Source organism: Rhamphochromis longiceps, linkage group LG6, assembly GCF_057381845.1.
Source record: "Rhamphochromis longiceps isolate RC_006_pf linkage group LG6, R_longiceps_female_GT1.1, whole genome shotgun sequence".
Taxonomy (NCBI): domain Eukaryota; kingdom Metazoa; phylum Chordata; class Actinopteri; order Cichliformes; family Cichlidae; genus Rhamphochromis; species Rhamphochromis longiceps.
This window is the reverse complement of record NC_140562.1, coordinates 21067113-21088823: the sequence shown is the minus strand read 5'-3', so window position 1 is coordinate 21088823 and position 21711 is coordinate 21067113. Positions and strand designations below refer to the sequence as shown.

Sequence of the window (21711 nt, the reverse complement as noted above, 5' to 3'; positions counted from 1 at the left end):
CGTTAAACTCATGGACTGAACATACACACACCCACAATGGACAACTGTACCCTCAAACACACAATAATAACATGGACTGAACCACCACTCACAACCACTAGCACTTTATATAGCCTCTGTAGAAACTATCTACACCCTCACTTATCTTAACTGCACTACTGTATAGCTCTGTGTAAATAATCATTCTGTACATTCGATAATCTTTAATCCTACAACTGTTTACAACTTGCATAGTTCCCATTTCTGTATAGCTGTATATCTCGGATTCTGTAAAGTTATTTATTTCATATTCTGTATAGTTTTTCATATTTATATCCTGTTCATAGCCTGTACATACTTATAGTTATAGAATATTCACAACATACTTCATACCGTGTACATTATAACATACCATAATAGACCCATTTCTGTAATATACTCACATATCTATATTATTGCTAATATACATTGTAATATATCTATATCACTAAAGCACTTCTGGATGGATGCAAACTGCATTTCGTTGCCCTGTACCTGTGCATGTGCAATGACAATAAAGTTGAATTCTATTCTATTCTATTTAGTGCATTTAGTACAATTGGCTTCAGTTGAGGTATTATTTCAGCTTTTCTAATGCTAATCAGCTGCTCCTGTTTGTAAACCCACTTGTTCCCATGATTACGCATCATAACTCATCATCATTATTCACCTATGTATTACTTTTATGTATTAGTCATCAATTTGTTGTAATCATCTATCCTTGCAGTTGTTTATTACACAAAATAAATTATATTATCACACTTCTGGCCACATAGCGCTGATATTCACTGCACATGCCCATATTAACTTTTTCCAGCCAGGTGTTTTCCTTTTCCCATTCTTCCCTTTCTCTGAGGGAAACAAACATTGCTGCTCTAATGCTGGGCTTACACTGTGCGGTTTTAGGCCCATTTTGAGCCGATTTTTGAGTGATCGGACCGATTTTGGCCTTCATCGTGCGTCATGTAGTATACGTGGGGTAACGAGAAGTGATTAACACCTCACGACCAGTTCCCAATCATCAATCGCTCGTGAGGGTGTCACCGCAGCTGCTCGCGCGCAAACACGTAAACGTCGGTGAAAAAGAAGGAGCAGCACGGCAGTGCAGCGTGTGATCTGGACACAAGCGATGGAGGCACAACTTGTAGAACTATGGCAAGCTCATCCGAGCCTTTTCGATGTGGCATCACAAAATTATCACGACCACAACAACCGTGAAAATAGTTGGATTTACACTGCTGCTTAATCACAGCTGCCTGATCAATGTTTTTCATTAGCAATTTAGCAAAGTTGATGGTAGTGGTGTGTCTGTGTGAGTGAAAGACAGAGAGAGAGAGAGCGACAGATTTTCTGTTATAACCTTCATTTTATGGCGGGGGTAACTACTTTGGCACAACAGCGGCACAGTGTGAGCACTCAGGTCGCATCAGAGCATCGGGCGGTATAGTGTGAGAGTACATCGTGACATACGAACTTCTAACCCCTGCGAGTCAATCGTGCAGTTTGAGCAGGAGCTGAATAACGTGACTGAAAAAATCACACAGTGTCTGCCCAGCTTTAGGTGTACTGTCGTCCGAGACTTGCACCGCAGTGTCGGCGTTTGTTTCCCTGTTGGCCATGCTTCTTGTTGTGGTCACCTGTTGTCTTCCGGTATTTTCTCCGAAAGCGACCTTTCCTCGACCAATGAGATGAGCGGTAATCTGAATTGTCATAAGTGTGCTGTCAGCTCATTGGTCACAAAGCAGGAGAGGGGCTGGGAATTATGTTTTCAAACAAGGCGTTAATTCCATTAACATTTATAGACTACTTTTGGTTCTCACTGTATTACGGGACAAAGTGCGTCCCTTATTAGCTCAATACGGGACGTGTACTTTTGTTTCGAAATACGGGACGATTCCGTATTTTAAGGGACGGTTGGCAACCCTATCCATGTATTACAGCATCTGGACCACGCAAGTGAGTTGTCAGGAACTATAATGACCAACACCACATTATCCTTTCCCTCAACCCCTCCTCAGAGTCCAGGCAGGCAGCACCGAGGCTTAGCCATCTTTATTTCTTATCAGCTGGGCAAAGCAACAAAGGAACAGAGACAAATATCTCATTATGTGGACGAGGGTACTCAGTAGAAAATTAATCACCAGCCGTAATGTTAATATGTGCATAGTAAGCTGAAAAATGTATAGGAACATGCTGCTGCGAGGGAAAGAAACAAATTCAGAATGATTGGTCTTTTATACGTTTGCTACTCCTGTAAACGGATAACAAATGTATAAAAATGATTCTGTTCTCATTTTATTTAATGGGACTGTGTCTTTGAGGGCGTAAGCTTGAGAACAAGCCCCATACAGAGTGCAATATCCTGTACTGTATATGCATGCTGTTCATACGAGCTTTTATCTAGCTTTTGAAGTTCAAACTATATGCAACACATACATCACCTTTGTATTTCAGAATGCATTTTCAACAACACCTCGTCATTGCCAAAATCACGCGTTCGGCATCTACCTGTTAAACCCTGGGACAAATGAGAAGCAGACTAATTACTTCCCGTCTTCGCGTTAGACCTAACTGCATGGATTAATTTTATTATGTAAAACATTTGCAGAAAAGATTGCACGCCAAGTAACTGCATACTAAATGGAAGGTTGGATATTTATAAATGAGATGTGAGACTCATGCTTTTGTTTGCTCCTGGCACAGGGCTGTATCAGTTTTGATGCGTTTATGTGCAACAAACACAGACGAGCACATGGCCATGTACATATTTTATTTGCCCCTGATGAAACCTGCGTTGCTATGGAAACTCTTTTAACAGGAACTTCTCCTTATGCTTTCACCCCAAAATCGATCCTTGAGTTCAAAGTTTTCCTTTATGTGTGCACTTAACCCATCGGGTCCGAGGATACTTCAGGATTTTGATCCAAGACTGGGCTAAATCAGACACCTGTACCTATCCTCTTTACAGTGTTCTTAAGGACCCTCGACTATGTGAGCAGATGATTTTCACCATGACGGGACAACATCGTCAAGGTGAAAGGAATGCTTTCACAGATCTCCACACAGCCCCATGAAAAGCTAAATACATCCTTACTGCTTACATAGAAATTAAGAGGGTAAGTAGCAGTGCTGCTAATCAGATTCAGCTGATTAAATGGTCATTAGCAAGTATGGACACCTTTGTTAAAGCAGAAGTTTTGCTCTGGTCTGAACTAGTTCAGACTCTGAAATGCTCAAAGAAACTGCAAAAATAAGAACTGCAAAAAAACCAAAGAAAACCCCCCAAAAAACAAGACCTACATTTCTTGAAAGGGTTGCCAGGAGACAGTCTATCCTTTTTAAAATAAAGTATTGATAATTCATCAAACACAGCATATCAGCGCAAACACCTCAAACCTACTGTGAAGCATGGTGGAGGACGGGTATTGATTTGGGCTTGTTTTGTAGCCACAAGACCCGGGCCCCATGCGGGCATTTCAGTGCCATGAACTCCTCTTTATACCAAAGTATGCTAGAGTCAAATGTTAGGCCATCTGTCTGACAGCTGAAGCTTAGCCAAAACTATTTCATGCAAAAACACAATGACCCCAACTATAGCAGCAAAAATACAGATACCGTGTTTTAGCCAGCCTCAACCTGACTGAAACACTGTGGCACAATATTGCAATGTTTGCAAACCTCAGTGAAGAAGAGTGGGTAAAAATGTATTCACAACCATGTAAGAAACCGAGAAAGTCTTGCAAAGTTATTGGTGCTAAAGGTGGTTCTACAAGCTTATGATCGAGATGTACTTAGTGTTTTACAGGACTGCATAAAAGCCTTCTTTTTCAAATGTCTGTGTGTGATGTGTATGTATGTATGAGCAATTTAGAAGCCAGTTTGTGTATTTGTCTGACTTCGCATTTGTGTGCATGACTACATGTGTTGACACAGATGGGAATATCAAATTCAGAGATAGGTGCAGTTATCATACCATTAATCTTGTCCATTTCAGCCAAGGTCTCTTGGTAGGAGCTGATTATTCCTGCATATCGTGTCATCACCTCCTTCCGTAAGTTGTCCCAGTGAGGGGAAAGATCTCCCAGCTCCTTTAGATCCTGCACCCTACAAATAAACACAGATCTGTGAGGACCATTGAGGTATTATTGTAGTGCTTTAGCTAGTGTTGTGCCACTTTCATAGTTTTTATACTTCTTTCAAAGGAACTTAATCTTTTAGTTCAGGTTCAAAAAACTATTAGCAAACCTCTTAAAACACAGACAGAAGTTAAAACATACTGAAACATGCACGCATCCTGAGCCAGATAAATGCAACTTTAAATCCCAGGCTAAAATATCTGGTGTCCGCTGATCCACTTTGGCCTTTCAAATTCTCCCCTCACTACTCTTTCTTCTGCGATTACTAACTCTTCTGCTGTCTGTGTATACTGAAACAAGCAGGTGTCTTTCAGTTAGTTGCGCCTGCAGCTTTATGCCATAATAATTTGTGGTCTTTCTTTTGGAAATAATTGCCAATATGCATCAGTCTGTGCACATTTGTGTCTTGTTTGTGTGTGGAGCAGCTGATTTCCAGCTAGGATGCATAATCTCTTTCTTTGGCAAATAATTTGAATATGAAAGGGAATATCAGATAGACACAGATAATCAACACACTGTCCCTGTGGCAGCCAACCAAGTAAATGCCAGAGATATTATAGAAATTAGAGGTTAAAGGAGGCTTTATACGCTCCTCTGATCACATATTACAAATGTAAATCAGCTATTTTTAGATACCAGAATTAGAATTTAGGATTTTACACAGCAAATGATTTGACCAAACCAACAAGACAAGGAACTGATTCCCCTCAAAACAGAAAAAAAACAACCATGCTTTCATCCATCAGTTAGTTTTATCTTCTTATCTTTGAAGGCGCTGCAGGAAACCTGGAGCCTATGTTAGGTGACATTCGGAGAGAGGTAGGGTACATCCTGAACAGGTTGGCAGTCAAACAGTGCACCGCATTGTTTATCAGCTGATTAGAAATAAGAAACAGTTTCTTCTGAAATGCCACAGCAACTGTGAGGTCATTCAGTAACCGTGTCAAAAACAAGAAATTAAATCACAATTATCTGCGTGGGCTTATGCTTATGAAGGTGAGGAAAGAATATAATTCAATAGGTTTAAGCATTCATCTCAATTTATATCCACATACATGTAGGCTGTGGTCACATATCAAAGATTTTCTTGATCCTTTTCATAATTAATCAAGTTTTAATCAAACTTGGACCTTGAAACCAACTGGAAGCCACAATATGGGCAATTCTGTAAACACACTGTGCATGTGGTTAAATTGTAAGTTCTGCTTATGATGTATAAAGATAGACTTGATGGAAGTAAGCATATTTCAGTAGAATGCAAGAGTACCACTTGTTTGTCAGACCAAATAAAAGTAATTACATCTAAGTCTTTGCCAGAATAGACACTGAGATAAGTAACTAATGGATCACTCCATACTAAATCAGTCAACTCTGAGTAAAATTCTCACCTGACAAGATACCCTACATTAAACATTATCCCCAACTATCTCAGGGCCACAAGTGTTTCACCCCTTATACCTGTACTGTCATGATCCTGGGTCTGCTGACCCAGCGTTTTGTGTTTAGCTTATGTAGCCTTCAGGTTTCCTAAGTTTATCATTATCATGCCTAGGTGTTACTAGTTATTTTCCCCTCGTGTTTCCACTATGTTAAGTCTCCCCTGCTTTCATGTATTTTATGTCTGTGGCGTATGTTGTCAGTCCAGGTTGTCATGTTTATATCTCACTGTGTTTCCTGTTTTATTGTGAAGAGGTCTGGTGTTCTGTGTTCATCATGTTCAGTTTTACTCTCCCACTGTGACGTCATTATGTTCATGTGTGCCAGCTGTTTCCCCATGTGTTCCCACTTCCCTCATCATCCTGTGTGTATTTAGTCCGTGTGCTTTCAGTCATTTGTTGTCAGGTCGTCTGCTCATCCATGTCTCTTCTCCAGGTACCCATGTCAGTTCACTATGGTTAAGGTTTTTCATGTTTTGTTATTAGTTCACCCAGTTTAGGTTATTGTTTAGTTTTCACCGATGCCCTATTATTTTGTACCCTCGTTGCCAACCTCAATAAACGGCTTGTTTTGTTAATCCACACCACATTTTGGTCTGCGTTTGAGTCCTCCTCTGCAACACATACGGTCTGCCCCAGTCAGACCGTGACAGTACGACCTGACAACTATGGACTCAGCAGACCGCGAGCTTTACGAGCGTCGGGAGGCAGCCTTCGCCCAGCTGGAGGAGGAGCTCCGCTGGAAGCCGTGGCGTACCCCCGACTACGAGCGCATTTTCCACGGGACTCGGCTAGCTCTCGGAGGTCCCAAGAGCTGCCGAAAGTCCCCGCCTGTTGCGCTGCCTGCATCTAAGCCTCGCTCGCTTCAGGTGGGAGTCCTCCGTGTGGCTTCAGGCGCTCACGCTCCAGCCTCGGTGTCACCATTCTGTGCACCAGGGGCTCAGTCGCTCGCTCCGCCAGCTTCCTCTGTTCGCAGGAAGCGGCGCGCACGCCGCCATAAACCGGACATCGCTGAGCAGCTCACGGTGGTGAGTGAAAATGACTTTTATTCTCACGTCCCGTCTGACATTAACAACAATCGGCTCACTTCCGATCCATGGGGAATTTCCCTTATGGATGACGACGTGGACTGGGAGGATCCGTTTTGTTTTACTCCCTCTACGCAGGGAGGGATGAAAGACAATTCCCGCTCGCTTAAGTCTGCACATGCGGTTAAAGGAAAAACTATTAACACTTCTACCAGGTCTACAACACTCAGTTCAGGTTTTGTTAAGTCTGGTTCAATCATCCCCAAGTCAGCTCACTCTAAGACCGTTAACCCAAGGACTGCTAATACTAAGACTGCTAAACATGAAGTGGACGGCGGATTCATTTTTGCTAGGTCTGTTTTTGTCGACCCAATACATATTAACCCTAAGCCTGCCGTTTCTAAGACTGTTTTTTCTGAGCCTGCTCCTTTGCCTGTTCGTGTTTCTGCTGCCAGGGCAGCTCGGGCCCAGCGTACCCCTGCACCCGTACCAGTTCCTCGGGTGAGGGAGTCTGAGGCCCAGCTGGTCCCTGCTCTGGTTTCCAGGCCAGCTGAGGCTCTGTCCGTTTCTGCACCCGTACCAGCTCCTCGGGTGGGAAGGGCAGTTGCCCAGCCGTTGCCGGTGCCTGTCCCGGCTTCCGGGGTGAGGGGGGCTGTGAACCAGTCCACCCCTGCACCCATGCCGGTCCCCAGGGTGAGGTCAGCCAGGATACAGCCCGTCTCCGCACCCGTACCTACTCCTCGGGTGGGAGTGGCTAGTGTCCAGCAGGTGCCTGCACCCGTTCCTGTTTCTACTGAAGGCTCAGGAGAATTCAGTCCGCAACCAACACCACCATCACTACTGCATGCTTTTCAGTCTATAGCTCAGTCGTTAGCTCTGTTAGCAGCCCAGTCAATAGTTCATTTTCCTGTGTTTCCGTTAGCTCAGCCCTTAGCCCACTGTGCAGCTCAGCCAGCTCCCCATTGTTCAGCTCAGTTATTTGCTCAATCACCTGCTCAGCCTTTTGTTCAGCCAGTAGTCTCTGCACCTACTGGTCCTGCCACTGCTTCTGCTGGAGGGCCCGAGGAGCCCGTCCAGCCTCATGCCTCGTCTGCTGGAGGGCCCGAGGAGCCCGTCCAGCCTCATGCCTCGTCTGCTGGAGGGCCCGAGGAGCCCGTCCAGCCTCATGCCACGTCAGCTGGGGGGCCCGAGGAGCCCGTCCAGCCTCATGCCACGTCAGCTGGGGGTTCAGGAGAACCGCACCAGCCTCATGCCACGTCAGCTGGAGGGCCCGAGGAGCCCGTCCAGCCTCATGCCACGTCAGCTGGAGGGCCCGAGGAGCCCGTCCAGCCTCAAGCCACGTCAGCTGGAGGGCCTGAGGAGCCCGTCCAGCCTCAAGCCACGTCAGCTGGAGGGCCCGAGGAGCCCGTCCAGCCACCTTCAGATTCTGCTTCTGTTTCGCCTGCTGCAGCTCCAGCCTGTGCTTCGCCTGCTGCAGCTCCAGCCTGTGCTTCGCCTGCTGCAGCTCCAGCCTGTGCTTCGCCTGGTGCGGCTTCATCAGAGCCTTCGTCTTCGCCTGGTGCGGCTTCATCAGAGCCTTCGTCTTCGCCTGGTGCGGCTTCATCAGAGCCTTCGTCCTCGCCTGGTGCGGCTTCATCAGAGCCTTCGTCCTCGCCTGGTCCGGCATCATCAGAGCCTTCGTCTTCGCCTGGTCCGGCATCTGCCTCGCCTGGTCCGGCATCTGCCTCGCCTGGTCCGGCATCTGCCTCGCCTGGTCCGGCATCTGCCTCTGCTTCTGTGTCGGCCTCGCCTGGTCCTGTGGCTGTGTTGCTGCCGCCCACGCCACGTTTTGCCCTTCGGAATCGCCAGCCGCTTTCCGGGCCATCAGCTGGACATCGTTGCCATCGGGGTCGGCCCCCTGAACTGTTTCCATGTCGCCGCCGTTGCCGTCCGCACGGACGGCCCCCGGAACTATTTGACCATGAACTCCTGTGCCGTCGCCCCCCCGGGCCGGCCCCCTGATCACTTGGACTATGGCTTTCTGGACCGTCGCCCCCCGGGCCGGCCCCCTGATCACATGGACTATGACTTTCTGGACCGTCACCCTCCGGGTCGGCCCCCTGAGGAGTCGTGAACTGTTCCCTGCACTCCTTTGCTTTTGGTGGACATTTTGGTTTTGTGGCCTTGTTTCTGGCCCTCCGTCCTGGGCCCCCGCCGCCCGCCCTTGGTGGGTTGTCTTTTTGTTTTGTCTTTTCGGGGCTTTGGGCGTCTGGAATCCGCCCTTGAAGGGGGGGCTCTGTCATGATCCTGGGTCTGCTGACCCAGCGTTTTGTGTTTAGCTTATGTAGCCTTCAGGTTTCCTAAGTTTATCATTATCATGCCTAGGTGTTACTAGTTATTTTCCCCTCGTGTTTCCACTATGTTAAGTCTCCCCTGCTTTCATGTATTTTATGTCTGTGGCGTATGTTGTCAGTCCAGGTTGTCATGTTTATATCTCACTGTGTTTCCTGTTTTATTGTGAAGAGGTCTGGTGTTCTGTGTTCATCATGTTCAGTTTTACTCTCCCACTGTGACATCATTATGTTCATGTGTGCCAGCTGTTTCCCCATGTGTTCCCACTTCCCTCATCATCCTGTGTGTATTTAGTCCGTGTGCTTTCAGTCATTTGTTGTCAGGTCGTCTGCTCATCCATGTCTCTTCTCCAGGTACCCATGTCAGTTCACTATGGTTAAGGTTTTTCATGTTTTGTTATTAGTTCACCCAGTTTAGGTTATTGTTTAGTTTTCACCGATGCCCTATTATTTTGTACCCTCGTTGCCAACCTCAATAAACGGCTTGTTTTGTTAATCCACACCACATTTTGGTCTGCGTTTGAGTCCTCCTCTGCAACACATACGGTCTGCCCCAGTCAGACCGTGACATGTACACTGTGCTCCAGTAGGGCAGTGCTACTGCAAAGACTAAATTAGTCTTCACCTGCTCTTGTCAACCACAGCTATTTTCAGCTGCCCTGGCTATCTTCCCAGTGGCTTTCTCCGGCTGTTTGGGTTACATCCTCATCCTCATGGGAAATTGTGGAAAGCCACCTAAATAGGGAATAAGGCTACTTGTCATTCTTTGACAAGAGCCTCATCGATCAAATGCTGGTATTCTTCAGTTGGTGAGAGACTGCTGACCTCTTTGTCCAAAAGGATGATAGTGGGCAATCTTAACTACTCCTGATGGTACTTGGCGGCCTGTTGGATCAGCTGGTCAGTGTTATTTGGTTAGATAAAAAGTAGGTGTGAACCTGATAGTTAAAGCTATAAAACTGGATGAGTCCTCCAAACATCCTGGGACACTTTCTGTTTGGATACAACATACACATTGGTGAGTAGATTATATGTTAATCTGTGAATAATAATAGACCATAACATATTTAAACTTCTAACAGGAGCATCTCTCAAAACTCTTCAGTGCCACTGGGCAGTATTTATAGATCTTGAAAGTAGGGTCTCATGGTCTTGAAGTGGATCCTTCTTGAGATTTTCCAACTATTTCTGTTACTTTAGTCGATGGCAAAGTCTGTCATGTTAAAAGGGATGTGCATCTTAAGTGTTGGCAGCAGGAAAAACTGTTTCCTACTGAAACATCTCTGGTGGGGTCATCGTGTCCCACTTCCACACTGTCCTTAACTTCTACCCAAGAACATATCAGGTTCCTGCTCTTGGGCTTTCCAATAGGAGTGATTTGTAAAGTGGTTAGGGTTAAAAAAATGTTTTCTCTCTTGACATTTCTCTCTTTCTGGTTTTTACAGTTTATCTCCTTCCTGCAAATTTTTTTTCTATCTTTCAGCACCTTTTCTTGAGCAATGCCGGGTTTTTTTTATGTGATCTGTCAAAGCCACCTCTTGGGATCTGCTGATGGCTTGCTGGTGTCTGCCTTCCTTCATGGCATCTTGGCGTACCTGTTGCACAGCTTGCACCATGGTCTTTATCTTCTTGGTTACATCTCCTTTCAGGATGCTGTCCAACATATCACTCAGATCTGTATCCAGCTGTGCCCATCTGCTATCTTCTGCCAGTGGAAAATCCAGCTCTGGTTTCCTCTCAGAGTCCTCTAGCTTTTTGATTTCACCCACTTCTTATGCTTGAGCAGGTCCAGTGACCTGTGGTTTTCCTTCTGGCCCAATTTCTCTGCCTGGCAAGCAATAAATTCACAGATAGCCCTCAGCCCCTTAAAACAGCATAAATTTTTTTTTTATGTTTCTGTAGTCACTCTTTGCACTTTGCCTTTGGTGAATTTTCACACTATGTTTGTTCTTAAATATTCCATCAGACATTATTTCTACACTGCCTACCTGCTCAACAAAACAGAAACTAGCATAGCCACCGGTTATATCAGAGTAGTTTTACAAATAAGAGTACATATATCGGAGGACAGCAGTGGACTGTTAACTGGCAGTGATATTCAAGTTTCCTAATATTCCAGATTTTCAGAGTAAAGGTCGCTTATATTGCTACTGACAGCAGAACATTCATGTTTGCTGCACATGCATTTATCTTCTTTGCACACATACACACGGCGACGCGCACAAGGAGCCACAGTGGAAACTCTACTGCCTCTGTGTTCACAGTCTTCGATTAGAACATGAGTGGAGACATTAAAGCTAACAAATAGACGGAAGAAATATCCAAGATTATCACAGAGTGCTAAAGCAAACTAAGCCACCCACCATCCGCTGCTGCACTCACAACTTTACAGCAGTTACTGAATCATTAAAAACCCTGAGCTAACACCGCTGTGAGCTTGGCTGACGGAATCGCCAAAATGGAGAGGCACCGTGGAGAAAGACAACATTTAAAGAGGATTATAGAAGAGGTGCTCGAGCGACCAAGCTGGAGATATGGTGCACATGGGTGTTAATAAACGAACACTGTATACGGTAGTCATGGTTTGGAGCCTGCTGAGTGCTCATGAGCTGTATTATACAGATAACGCATTTCATAAATATTCTATAATTGTCTTCTAAATTTAGCTAAGATTTGAATTATCAGGAAGTAAGGTTAAAAAGGCAGCAGAACAGCACCGATGCTCTAGGAACACGTTACTGGAAGGTGAATGGGATCCAGTGCATATGCTTAAGGAAGGGATGTGACGGACACGTGTCCTTGATGTTGTGTGGCTGTGTGAGGCTTTTGTTACATGCTGTGATTACAAATGGAAAAACATCCTCCTACTAACGCACTCATCCAGATCTCTGATTGGATCTTTGTGTGCCTTGGATTGAAGTCAGCGTAAATAATTCATGTGTGAGCGTGTCTATGTATGGACTGTTTATGTGTTATGTATGAGAAAGGGCTGCCAGAGACAACAGGCCAGTTAAGGAATGATCTGCCTTGACAATCAACGGTCGAGCCCGAGGGGATGGTCTAATTTTTCCTTTTTCTCACACAGTATCAACTAGACTCTGTTTGTGGGTTGTGTATTGTGTATTTCAGTTTTCTAGTTAATCTCGGAGTTTGGGTTATTGACTTGGTTTCCTTATAGACTGAAAAATGGTAAATGAACTGGTTCTGATATAGCACTTTTCTGCTCTATCTGAGCACTTATTCACACATGGACTTTCTTTTATGCTTTTTGCATGGAAGTCCTTTATATCCAACACATCATCAAAGAGCAACTTGGTGTTAGCATCTTGCTAAGGATATTTAGTATGCAGACTGGAGCAGACAGGGATGGAACCACCAACTTTCCAATTACTAGGTGACCTGGTCTATCTCCTGACCACGTTGGGTCCTGATTCCTATATTCTGAGGCTTTCATTACTGTCGTCCTTTGTGAGTTAGTTACAGTGTTTAATATTTAGTTGTTTGCATTCTGTCTTTTTTAGCCTCCCCTGTGTACAGCTGTAGCCCCAACTGTTGCAACAGATGGCTCCACCTCCTTGATCCTGGTTCTGTTGGGGGTTTCTTCCCATTAGAGGGGAGTTTTTTTTTTTATCTCACTGATGGATTTTCTCTCCACTATTGTAAGGTCTAGACTGAAGACCTTCCAATATAAAGTGTCTCGAGGTGGCTGTTGTTGTGTTGAACTAAACCGTGCCATGTTTGAGTTATTTGTCTTTTTCAGATGCTTTCTGTTTGGCTTTTCTGTTAGGTTTCATTGTGAGTTATGCTTTAGTCTGTTTTTGAGGTTTTTTGAACTTTTTATATTTGAGTTCTATTACTTTTTAAAGATTGTGTTATTTATGCTTAGTTTCCTTCTTTATTATAGGTTTCTTCTGTGTTTAGTGAGTCTTAAGTTAGTTCTTGTTTTGCTGTGGTAGTCAGCTGCTGCCTGTTCTTTGCACTTAGTTTTACTCTCAACCCTGCCTCGGTTGAGCAGTGTCAAACATAAGGCACGGGGGTGCCGGGATCTGCCCAGAAGACTAGCCTACAAATCCCAGATCAATCTACAGCAGGCGGTGCTGGACCAAGGCCAGGAAGATCATGAAGGACCTTAGCCATCCCAACAACAGACTGTTCTCTGTGTTGGTCTTCAGGGAGCGGAATCGCTTTCCTGACCTCAACAGAGAGAACAGTCTGTTGTTGAGACTGAGGAGGAGCTTCTTCCCGCAGGCGATACGGTCTCTCAATCACACCACCACACAGTACTGACCCACACATATAGTTCTTACACACACACTGGACATTGTTTTCACTTCATCACTTAAACCACTTTAAGCATATTTGCACCGCACAAGACAAATGTGGATTGCACAACACTGGTCACTATATTCTTCATTTCCAGTTAATACTTGTACAGCTGCTGTTATTGTGTGTGTGTGTATATATATTTATTTATTTATTTATTTATATTTCTTCATACATTCTTATATAGTTCTATACTGTGTATTGTGTATTTTGTTGTACAGTTATTTTATTTTCAACTTTAATTTATATATTTTATCTTATTCTTTCCCAGTTAAATTTACCCTTCATTCTAATTTGTGTTGTACAGTTATTTCATTTTTTATATTTTATATTCTTATATTTTATTCCTTCCTAGTTAAATTTACACTTTTTAATTTTTCATATTTATTTCCTATCTTATTCATAGCCCTTTCCTTTTTTTTTCTTTAGGTCACGAGCAGTTGTCTAAGCATTTCACTGCATATCGTACTGTGTATGACTGTGTACGTGACAAATAAAAATTTGAATTTGAATTTGAATCCCTGTAAAAATAGTTGTGTCTTCCCCTCAGTCTTTCTTGCAGTGTCTGCTAAGCTCCCCTCATGTGTTAACCCCCGTGATTTCCTGGGCTAATTTTGAATCTCAGCTTCTTGTTTTTGGATTTACTTTGGGCTTTGTTTCTGAGAACTGCGAGTCAGCCAAAATAAAAGACCTGCCTTCTGTTTAATCAGTATGGCTCCACAGCCTGGGTCCTTAATCTCCACGACAAGAAGAAGAAATTAAGGTCCACACAACGAATATGTCTGATTTTTCAGATGCGCTTACCTACTCATGTCCTCCTGAATGTACAGCGCGAGCAGCTGTTTGGGGATACTGAACGACAGAGTGCACTCCTCCATTTGTTCCCGCACAAGCATCCACTTGCTGTCCACTGTTTGAAATCTGTACACTTTGCATACTGGGTTCTTGAACACTGCCAGAGAAAGACAAAGGGATGGTGAGAACAAAGTAAAAAAAAAGAAGTTGTTCACTGAACCATCTGACACAGCAGAAAATACATCACATCCCTGTTTTATAAATTTTAAAGAGTTTCTCTTTAATTTTGCAAAAGGTAAACAGACTTTTACATCAGCTCTGACAGCTGCTGGCCTCAAGGACGTGACAGAACAGATAGACTTCAAAAGTCTTGAAAAGTCGTGTGAGGTATGAAGCACAAATTAAATTCTATAATCAATAATGGTGTCTGCCGTAGATAAGAAGTTTCTCATTTTTCAAGGCCTTCCTTCCCTCTCTTACTCTCTCTATACTTCAGTTGACAGCACAGCAGAGCAAAACACGTAACCTTGTCCTACTAATCTTTGCCTTATTATTTCCTCCATTTCCATATTAATTGCTTATTTATTGTGCAACGCTGAGGAACGGTCCATTGAATCATTTTGAAAGTTTCCTTACGAACCCCAGTGCCCAGCTCTTCCATTAAAACTGATTCACGTTGAGTCCCATCTTTATTTTTTTTCTTGCAGAGAGTGGCTAATAGCAGCAATTGAAGGCTGGAAACGAAAAACAGCTCTAATGCTCTTATCTGCATGCTAGCAGCAGAGGGCAAGAAAGCTGTGAGCCTTCCCATATGGAAAAGAAATAGTAAAAACTTATATGTGATTACTCATGAAAGTGGCCACTTTCATGAGTAAATCATATAAGGCTTACATGATTTACTCATGAAAGTGGCCACTTTCTCATTACTTTCATACATTGTTTTCGTAAGTATCCAAAACATACAAGTTTCATTATATAATTTTTCAAGGGATCTTATATCTGTTTTCACTCTTATATGCTTTACATACAAGTTTCACACAAGACAGATACAAACTTTATAAGATTTATATATATCTTTTCCATATGGGTTAAACTGTGTGTAGTACTCCTTTCTGTTTGCAGAGCTGAAGCACTCAGAGTGAAACCTTGAAAATCTTGCAATGGGTAGTCAAACATGCGTAGCAGGAAAAAAAAAATCAAATTTTTTTTTTGCCTTAATTCATAAATGGAAGCCATACTCATGCTCCTACTGGCAGTGCAGAAAACAGTCCCCATAAGAAGCCCTTATACAGCACTATAACACTGATGGAAGTAAACTGTTGTTTTTTTGTTTTTTTCAAGGTCGTCTGTCTGAGTCCTCGTTTTGAAACCTAGTGTCTGAGCCATTAATCCTCACACTGCTACGTCATTTGTCCTCGAGTGTTAAAGTTCAGCGATGCCCTTCAGATGGGTTCCAGAAGGCACACGGCAGTGGGAGTCCTTATGTGGTAAGAGTTTTCATTTAGGATGCAATGTGATGCAATGTGCTACTTGACTGACTTAAGCAGCAGCTTTATATGTGGTTTAATAAAAGATAGTTTCTTAGTAAAAACTGGGTAACCTTTACAAATCAAAACAAAACAACTGTAATAAAAAATGTTAAAAACTATTCCAACAATTCCCATCTTCGCCACCAGCCAACAGTATTTCATGCTAGTCTGACTGGATTTGATTGTTTGGTTAACGTCATCATTTCGGGACCAAATCCAAGAATAACTGAGTTTGGATAATCGGTTTGTGTTGTAGACTTCCTTTGGTGTTATAAAACCATGAACAAACATTCTTCCTTACCATCTGATACCATCCCCCCACACTGTTCTGGTACTTTATATAGATATTACAAATGCATATACAACTCCATAGCTTTTAATTATTCTTAACAAATCCATGGTTGACATCCACTCTCCAACAAAGTGTACTACCACTCAGGAATTTAAACATGATAATAAAGAGAAACAAATGATCAGGGTACAGAACAGAAGTCCCATTCTTGTTGGGGGTTGTCTTTGTGGGGTTTACATATGGTCCATGTGCTGGATGCTTTTTATGTGATATCTAGATGATGAGAATAGCAAAGAATATACTGAAATCAAATAGAGAAAACTACCATACAGTAACCACAGCAAGCACAGCAAGAAATGCAGCAAAAGATTTTCCAAAGCTCTGCACGAAAGGCATTTCTATTAGTGTTAATCTTGTGACTTTTTACTGACTTAACTGCATAGCAGTAGACAGGCTACTACACTATAAAAACTCCACACAGACAGCAAGAGATTCTCTTAAGGACAATAACGATAAGTCCGACAGACTGCAGACGGGCTTAATATTATTTTTCTACGGCGCTTAAGATGTTGAAATTAATGACAATTTAATTATGACTAGCCTGAACAACTCTTGAGAGGGTTCATAATTGCATCTAAATGAAATGTGAAAATCAAAAATCGTTGGCACGGGGATTCGAAAAACTTTAATGGGTTGACAAAAATAAATGAGGAGATACATGGAGAGAAAGGGGTGAGGGCACAGCCTTAATCGTCGGAGCAACAGTTTGCTGACTTCCACCCCCATCAGCGAAGCGGATTAACCCCCGGACTCCCCCCTGCCGCCACACTAATCTGTCCACCAATCAGACGCCTCCGTTTCCCTTCCTGACACCTCTTAAGAAAATGACTTGCCGAGAATTGCTGCGCGTGGGCTCTGCTATCTCCCCGTTCTCTGCATGCTTATTTTGAAAGGTAATAAAAGTGGAAGACTAAATTGCGTTACTCAATCTGGCTGTATCTGTGGGGAGGGTATTGTTTTGACAGGCTGCAGATGTGCACCTGCAAACATGGCTGCAGTTCACTAGTTAATCACAGTAGAAACAGTAAGCAGCAATGACACCATGACAACAGGCGTGCGGCTGCTGGGGAGCTCGGGGAGGCTAAGGGGATCCAGGTACAGGAGAAAATGGATGTGTGGAACAAATGGATGTGTGTCTCCCAAGTTTCCTTTGAAAAAGGGGCTGTGAAGTTTTAACACAGCAGGAGTTGTGACCTTTTCAAGTCACACGCTTTTCCGTCTACATGTCTTTCATTTTCTCTCTGCAATGCTCTCTTTTCTAACCGGTGAGTGAGCTGACTTTCTGTGTTACCACTAAATTAGTCTCACGCAGCTCATATGACATCTTCTGATCATCTTTAGTTAGTCTACAAAGAACTGAGCAGGCTAACATTGTCAGACACCTCTCACTAGTCTCTGTCTGTCTAAAAACACTTTGGCGCATAGTAAATGTAAGCAGGGAAGATAAAATTCTTTAATCAAGAAAAAGGACACAGCATAGACTTCAAATGTTATTCATAGAGAAGTTACTCAAGGTTAAACAGATGCAGAGCATTAACAGACTTTTAGATGAAGACGTTACATGATGTTAATGTATTAAATGCATTATAATAGAGTCTTTCAGCCTTTCCTTCAAGGCCATTATAGAGTTCTTTCAAGAAGGGGAAATTAGAGGCATTTTTATTGCAACATTATCCAGCAATAAGTGGTGAAATTACAGGTGCTCAGGGTGTGACTCATACCTGGCCCGGTCAATGGGTTATTTTCTCTGTCGGTGCAAGAATGGTGCGCAGACTCACATACCAGTGGACACTGGAAAGAACAGAAGAAAAGACAAGATGAAAACTGGCAAACATGAGCATGAACAGTAAAGCATTTCTCTGATGTGCTTTCAGGCTTTGATCACAAACTGTCGCCTGTGACGGCAACCACATTTAAGTGCAGCCTGACACTGAGACTTGATGTGACATATACTCTAATTTGGTGGCAGCTCGAGTTTGAAAATCCTAATTTAGCTTTGACACACTGAGAGGTACTTTAGCACCAAAGCTGTAGCCAGCAGGTAAAATTCCGGTAGTTTGATCCGTGTTCTGCTAGAGAACCATAAAGCTGCTCACATAAGCATAATTACATTAAAAAACCCATATCTATCTTTCTATCTATACATATACATCTATAAATATATACGGTTTCTTCAGCTGGTAAATTTCAAACTTTCAAAATTTCAAACTATCAACTGACATACAGTAAATTACCTGGTTTTACTTAGGAGAGATGGGAGACCACACAGCTTTAATCTCTCAATTACTGTGTCCTACTAGGCAAAAGATCCAATATCTTTTAATGTGGTTATTTCATTGCTTAATCATTACAACAGTAACCAACAAGAGACAAAAAATCCACTCTCATAAAACTTGCAGTATACTCTAATGTTCTGAATTAGTTTAGGTGCAATTTTCCAAAATGAAATTTCTCAAGCAAGCAAAAGACTTTGGAAGAAATTCAATTCAATTTAATTTTCATTTCAGTTGTATTCATATAGTGCCAAATCACAACAATAATCATCTCAAGGTGCTTCATATTGTGAAGTAAAGATCTACACTGATAGAAAGGAAACCCCAACAATCAGATGACCCTCCTATGAACAACCACTTGGTGACCGTGGGAGTAAAAAACCCTTTTAGCAGGAAGAAACATTGGACAGAACCAGGGTCAGCGAAGGGATAGATGTGACGAGCTGGGTGTGAGAGGGAAAAATATGGACAATCTGAAAATATAAAGCATGTGGAAGTGCCATAAACCTGCAGCTGTCTTTAAAGGCCAACAGAGGGCGACTCTGTTTCTGGCTGAGTGTTAAATATTTTGTTTTTTTCCTTTTAAAAACAAAATCTTGATAACTTATCTAAGGCTCCGTCCACACGTACCCGGGTATTTTTGAAAACTGAGATTCTTCTATGTGTTTTCCCCTTTCGTCCACATGTAAACGGCGTATTTACTAAAACTCATTTTTTGCACGCAGCGTCAAAGGTGTGCGCCTTTTTTGACGTCACACTGTGCGCCACGTTATTGTTTCGGTGAAATGCATTTCTACAATACTATTACTGTTAATTGTACTCTCTGCAGTGTTTAAATGCTTACATATATACACACAGTTACTGTCCCGCCACACATACAACTTGGTTCTGCTTCTATGCCCCATCTATGTTTACTATTTCCCACCGAGGCTTCTAGACTTCTGATTGGCCAACATTTCTACACGGTTAGGAATATATCGCCACCTGTTGCTTTGGCATGTTCCTAGCAGCATTTTCCTTCATTTTTGCGTTTACATGTGGACGGGATAAGTTTTTAAAACTAAAACGGAAAATCTCCGTTTTCAAAAATACCCGTGTACGTGTGGATGTAGCCTAAGTTACACACAATTATTAAAAATTTGTGTGATTTGTGAAAAAGTGGGTGTTCCCACTGTTACAACCTGGCTCAGAAGCTGCAACATGAAGTGGAGACTGACATCAGAATTAGTAGAAACACTGGTTTTATTTCACTGGTTGAAAATGACAGCCCAGAAAGCATTATGGTAAGTAGGATCTCCCCCAAGCCAACCTGAGGCCTTTATCTACACCTTTTCAGATTTAGACAATTAACAGTTAAGCCTCAGTAACACCCAGAGACTGCAGTGCTGCTACTGCAAGGTAAGAAGGCCAATTTTGACCTTGCACAATAACAGTGAAGGTCAAGGTCAAATGCTTAGCCAATCTAGGTACTCAAGTCCCCCAGGGGCTGGTATATTGTAGTGAAGTTTGAAGACGATCCATAAAACACTTTGGGTAATATCAAGTTTTTACAGATTTTCACACTGGGTGATGTTGACCTTGACCTGACTCTCACCAAAGTTACACCTGTTCAAGCTGTAATTGGTATCTACCATCACACAAAATTTAAAACTGATCTCTTGAAAACTGTGGACGCTAGACTGCTAACAAACAGACAAACAAATGGAACGGATTACGTACTCGTTACCTTTAGAGAAAAGATAAAATTGTAATGTAGTTATTATTAAATTCATATGTGCAATATCCCCACACTCACCATTTCCTCTTCAGACACTCGGCAACTTAGCACCGATTTAACTCCAATATTTAATTTGACGAAAATGTCAAAATGCAGAAGCACAAACCGCTGTCAGTCTAAAGAAAGAATTAATAAATATTCCACTAAAGTAAATTCCTTTCCTGTAGGTCCTCATCTTTAGTCTGTCACCCTCTTTTACCCAAATCTCTGTACAGGAAGACATCCTGTTCCATTTACAGAGACCAACAGTAGACATTTGGAGTTAAATGACTTTCGGTTTAATGACTTTCTGTTGGACCATTACAGCTGCTCTTCCATCAGTTGAAGAGGCAACAAACTGTGAATGTACTATTTCTAACTGTTTTGAACTGCAGGATGTCGCAAACCGCAGGTCCGATGCATAACAGCAATTCGACAAGGTGAACTAAGAAGCTACAAATCTCTTGTAGGGAAAAATCTGACAGACACTAAACAGGTACATTTCTAGTAGGGGTGGGCGATATAAACGATATATGATAGAAACGATATAAATTTGGCCACCGATAGAGATTTTGACTATACCGCTCTATCGCGATAGCGCATCGCGGTCGAAAGCATCGCAGTGGCTACAACCATTATCATCTGCAAATTATGCCGGGCGACAGTCATAGCAAAGAGATGAAGCACTTTTGAAATATGGGGAAAGCCAAAAACTGCGCTTCCTCCACTTCAGTACCATTGATTCATTAATGTTGAATTCTCTCGCAGCTGTACTGTTCCCATGTTGTTGCAGTATATTAATAACTAACCTCCTATTGTGGATGAATAATCTCAGTTGTTCTCCTGACTGAAGTCTGGCCCGTCTATAGCATCCTGCTATACGATTGCATTTGTCCCTAACCACCAGAATCCTTCACGTTAACTTTTATCAAGTGGAAAAAAACTTGGCGTTCATCCTCCAGCTTCACTGTGCTAATGTTATGCTAACATAGCTGTGTCGCTAGCAATCCCGTAGCAGAACATTATATACCAGGTAGTCCAACTTCAGTAACCCTGCAAACGCCACTGCTGTTTAGTTTTCTGTCTTCATTTATGTCGGAAGTGGTGGCAGAGCTGTACGTTTTAGTTAGTTTCAAAAATCTCTCAGTCAGAACATGGTATGTCATGTTTAGGTGGAAACTAGCGAGCTAACTTCCTGTTAACTTCTAACTCCGTTAAATTTAATAAATTCTGTTTTCATGGATGCATGGATGTAAAACTTAATTGTTACACCCGATAAAGCAGCAACGCTGATGATTTTATTAAAGATGAAAGAATTTAAACCGTTTTTAACTCTCAGTGTTCGTTTGACTTTGGGACCTGAAGAGACGGAGCTTTGGACCCAGATTACTCCGCGAAGCTCCTTACTACGGCAGCCGTAATGCTCTGACAATCCATCAAAACATTTTTTAACAGATTTCTGCACACCAAAATCGGTTCGAGGTCAGTAAGCACAACCAGAATTCATACATAAGGCACACTCGATTTTTGAGAAAATTAAAGGATTTTAAGTGTGCCTTATAGTGTGGAAAATACGTTAGACAGAAGAACACAATATATCGCGATATATATCATTACCACACGTGCTTCAAATTATATCGCGATATGGATTTTAGGCCATATCGCCCAGCCCTAATTTCTAGGACTTTTTGTGTTTCCTGTAAAATGTGATGGTCTGAATCCTTTTCATTTCTCA

At 42.6% G+C, this 21711-nt stretch overlaps 1 protein-coding gene across 7 annotated transcripts in view; it reads right to left on the bottom strand.

The window, feature by feature from the left end:
• Positions 1-21711, bottom strand: part of inpp4b (inositol polyphosphate-4-phosphatase type II B) — a 190901-nt gene that overhangs the window by 59984 nt on the left and 109206 nt on the right. For all 7 annotated transcript variants that reach the window (XM_085409653.1, XM_085409654.1, XM_085409655.1 and 4 more), the window contains 3 exons: positions 17669-17738; positions 14076-14223; positions 3992-4122 (listed from right to left, as the gene is read on the bottom strand). In XM_085409653.1, coding sequence (XP_085265779.1) covers positions 3992-4122; positions 14076-14223; positions 17669-17738 — 349 coding nt within the window. The remainder of the gene's footprint in view (positions 1-3991; positions 4123-14075; positions 14224-17668; positions 17739-21711) is intronic.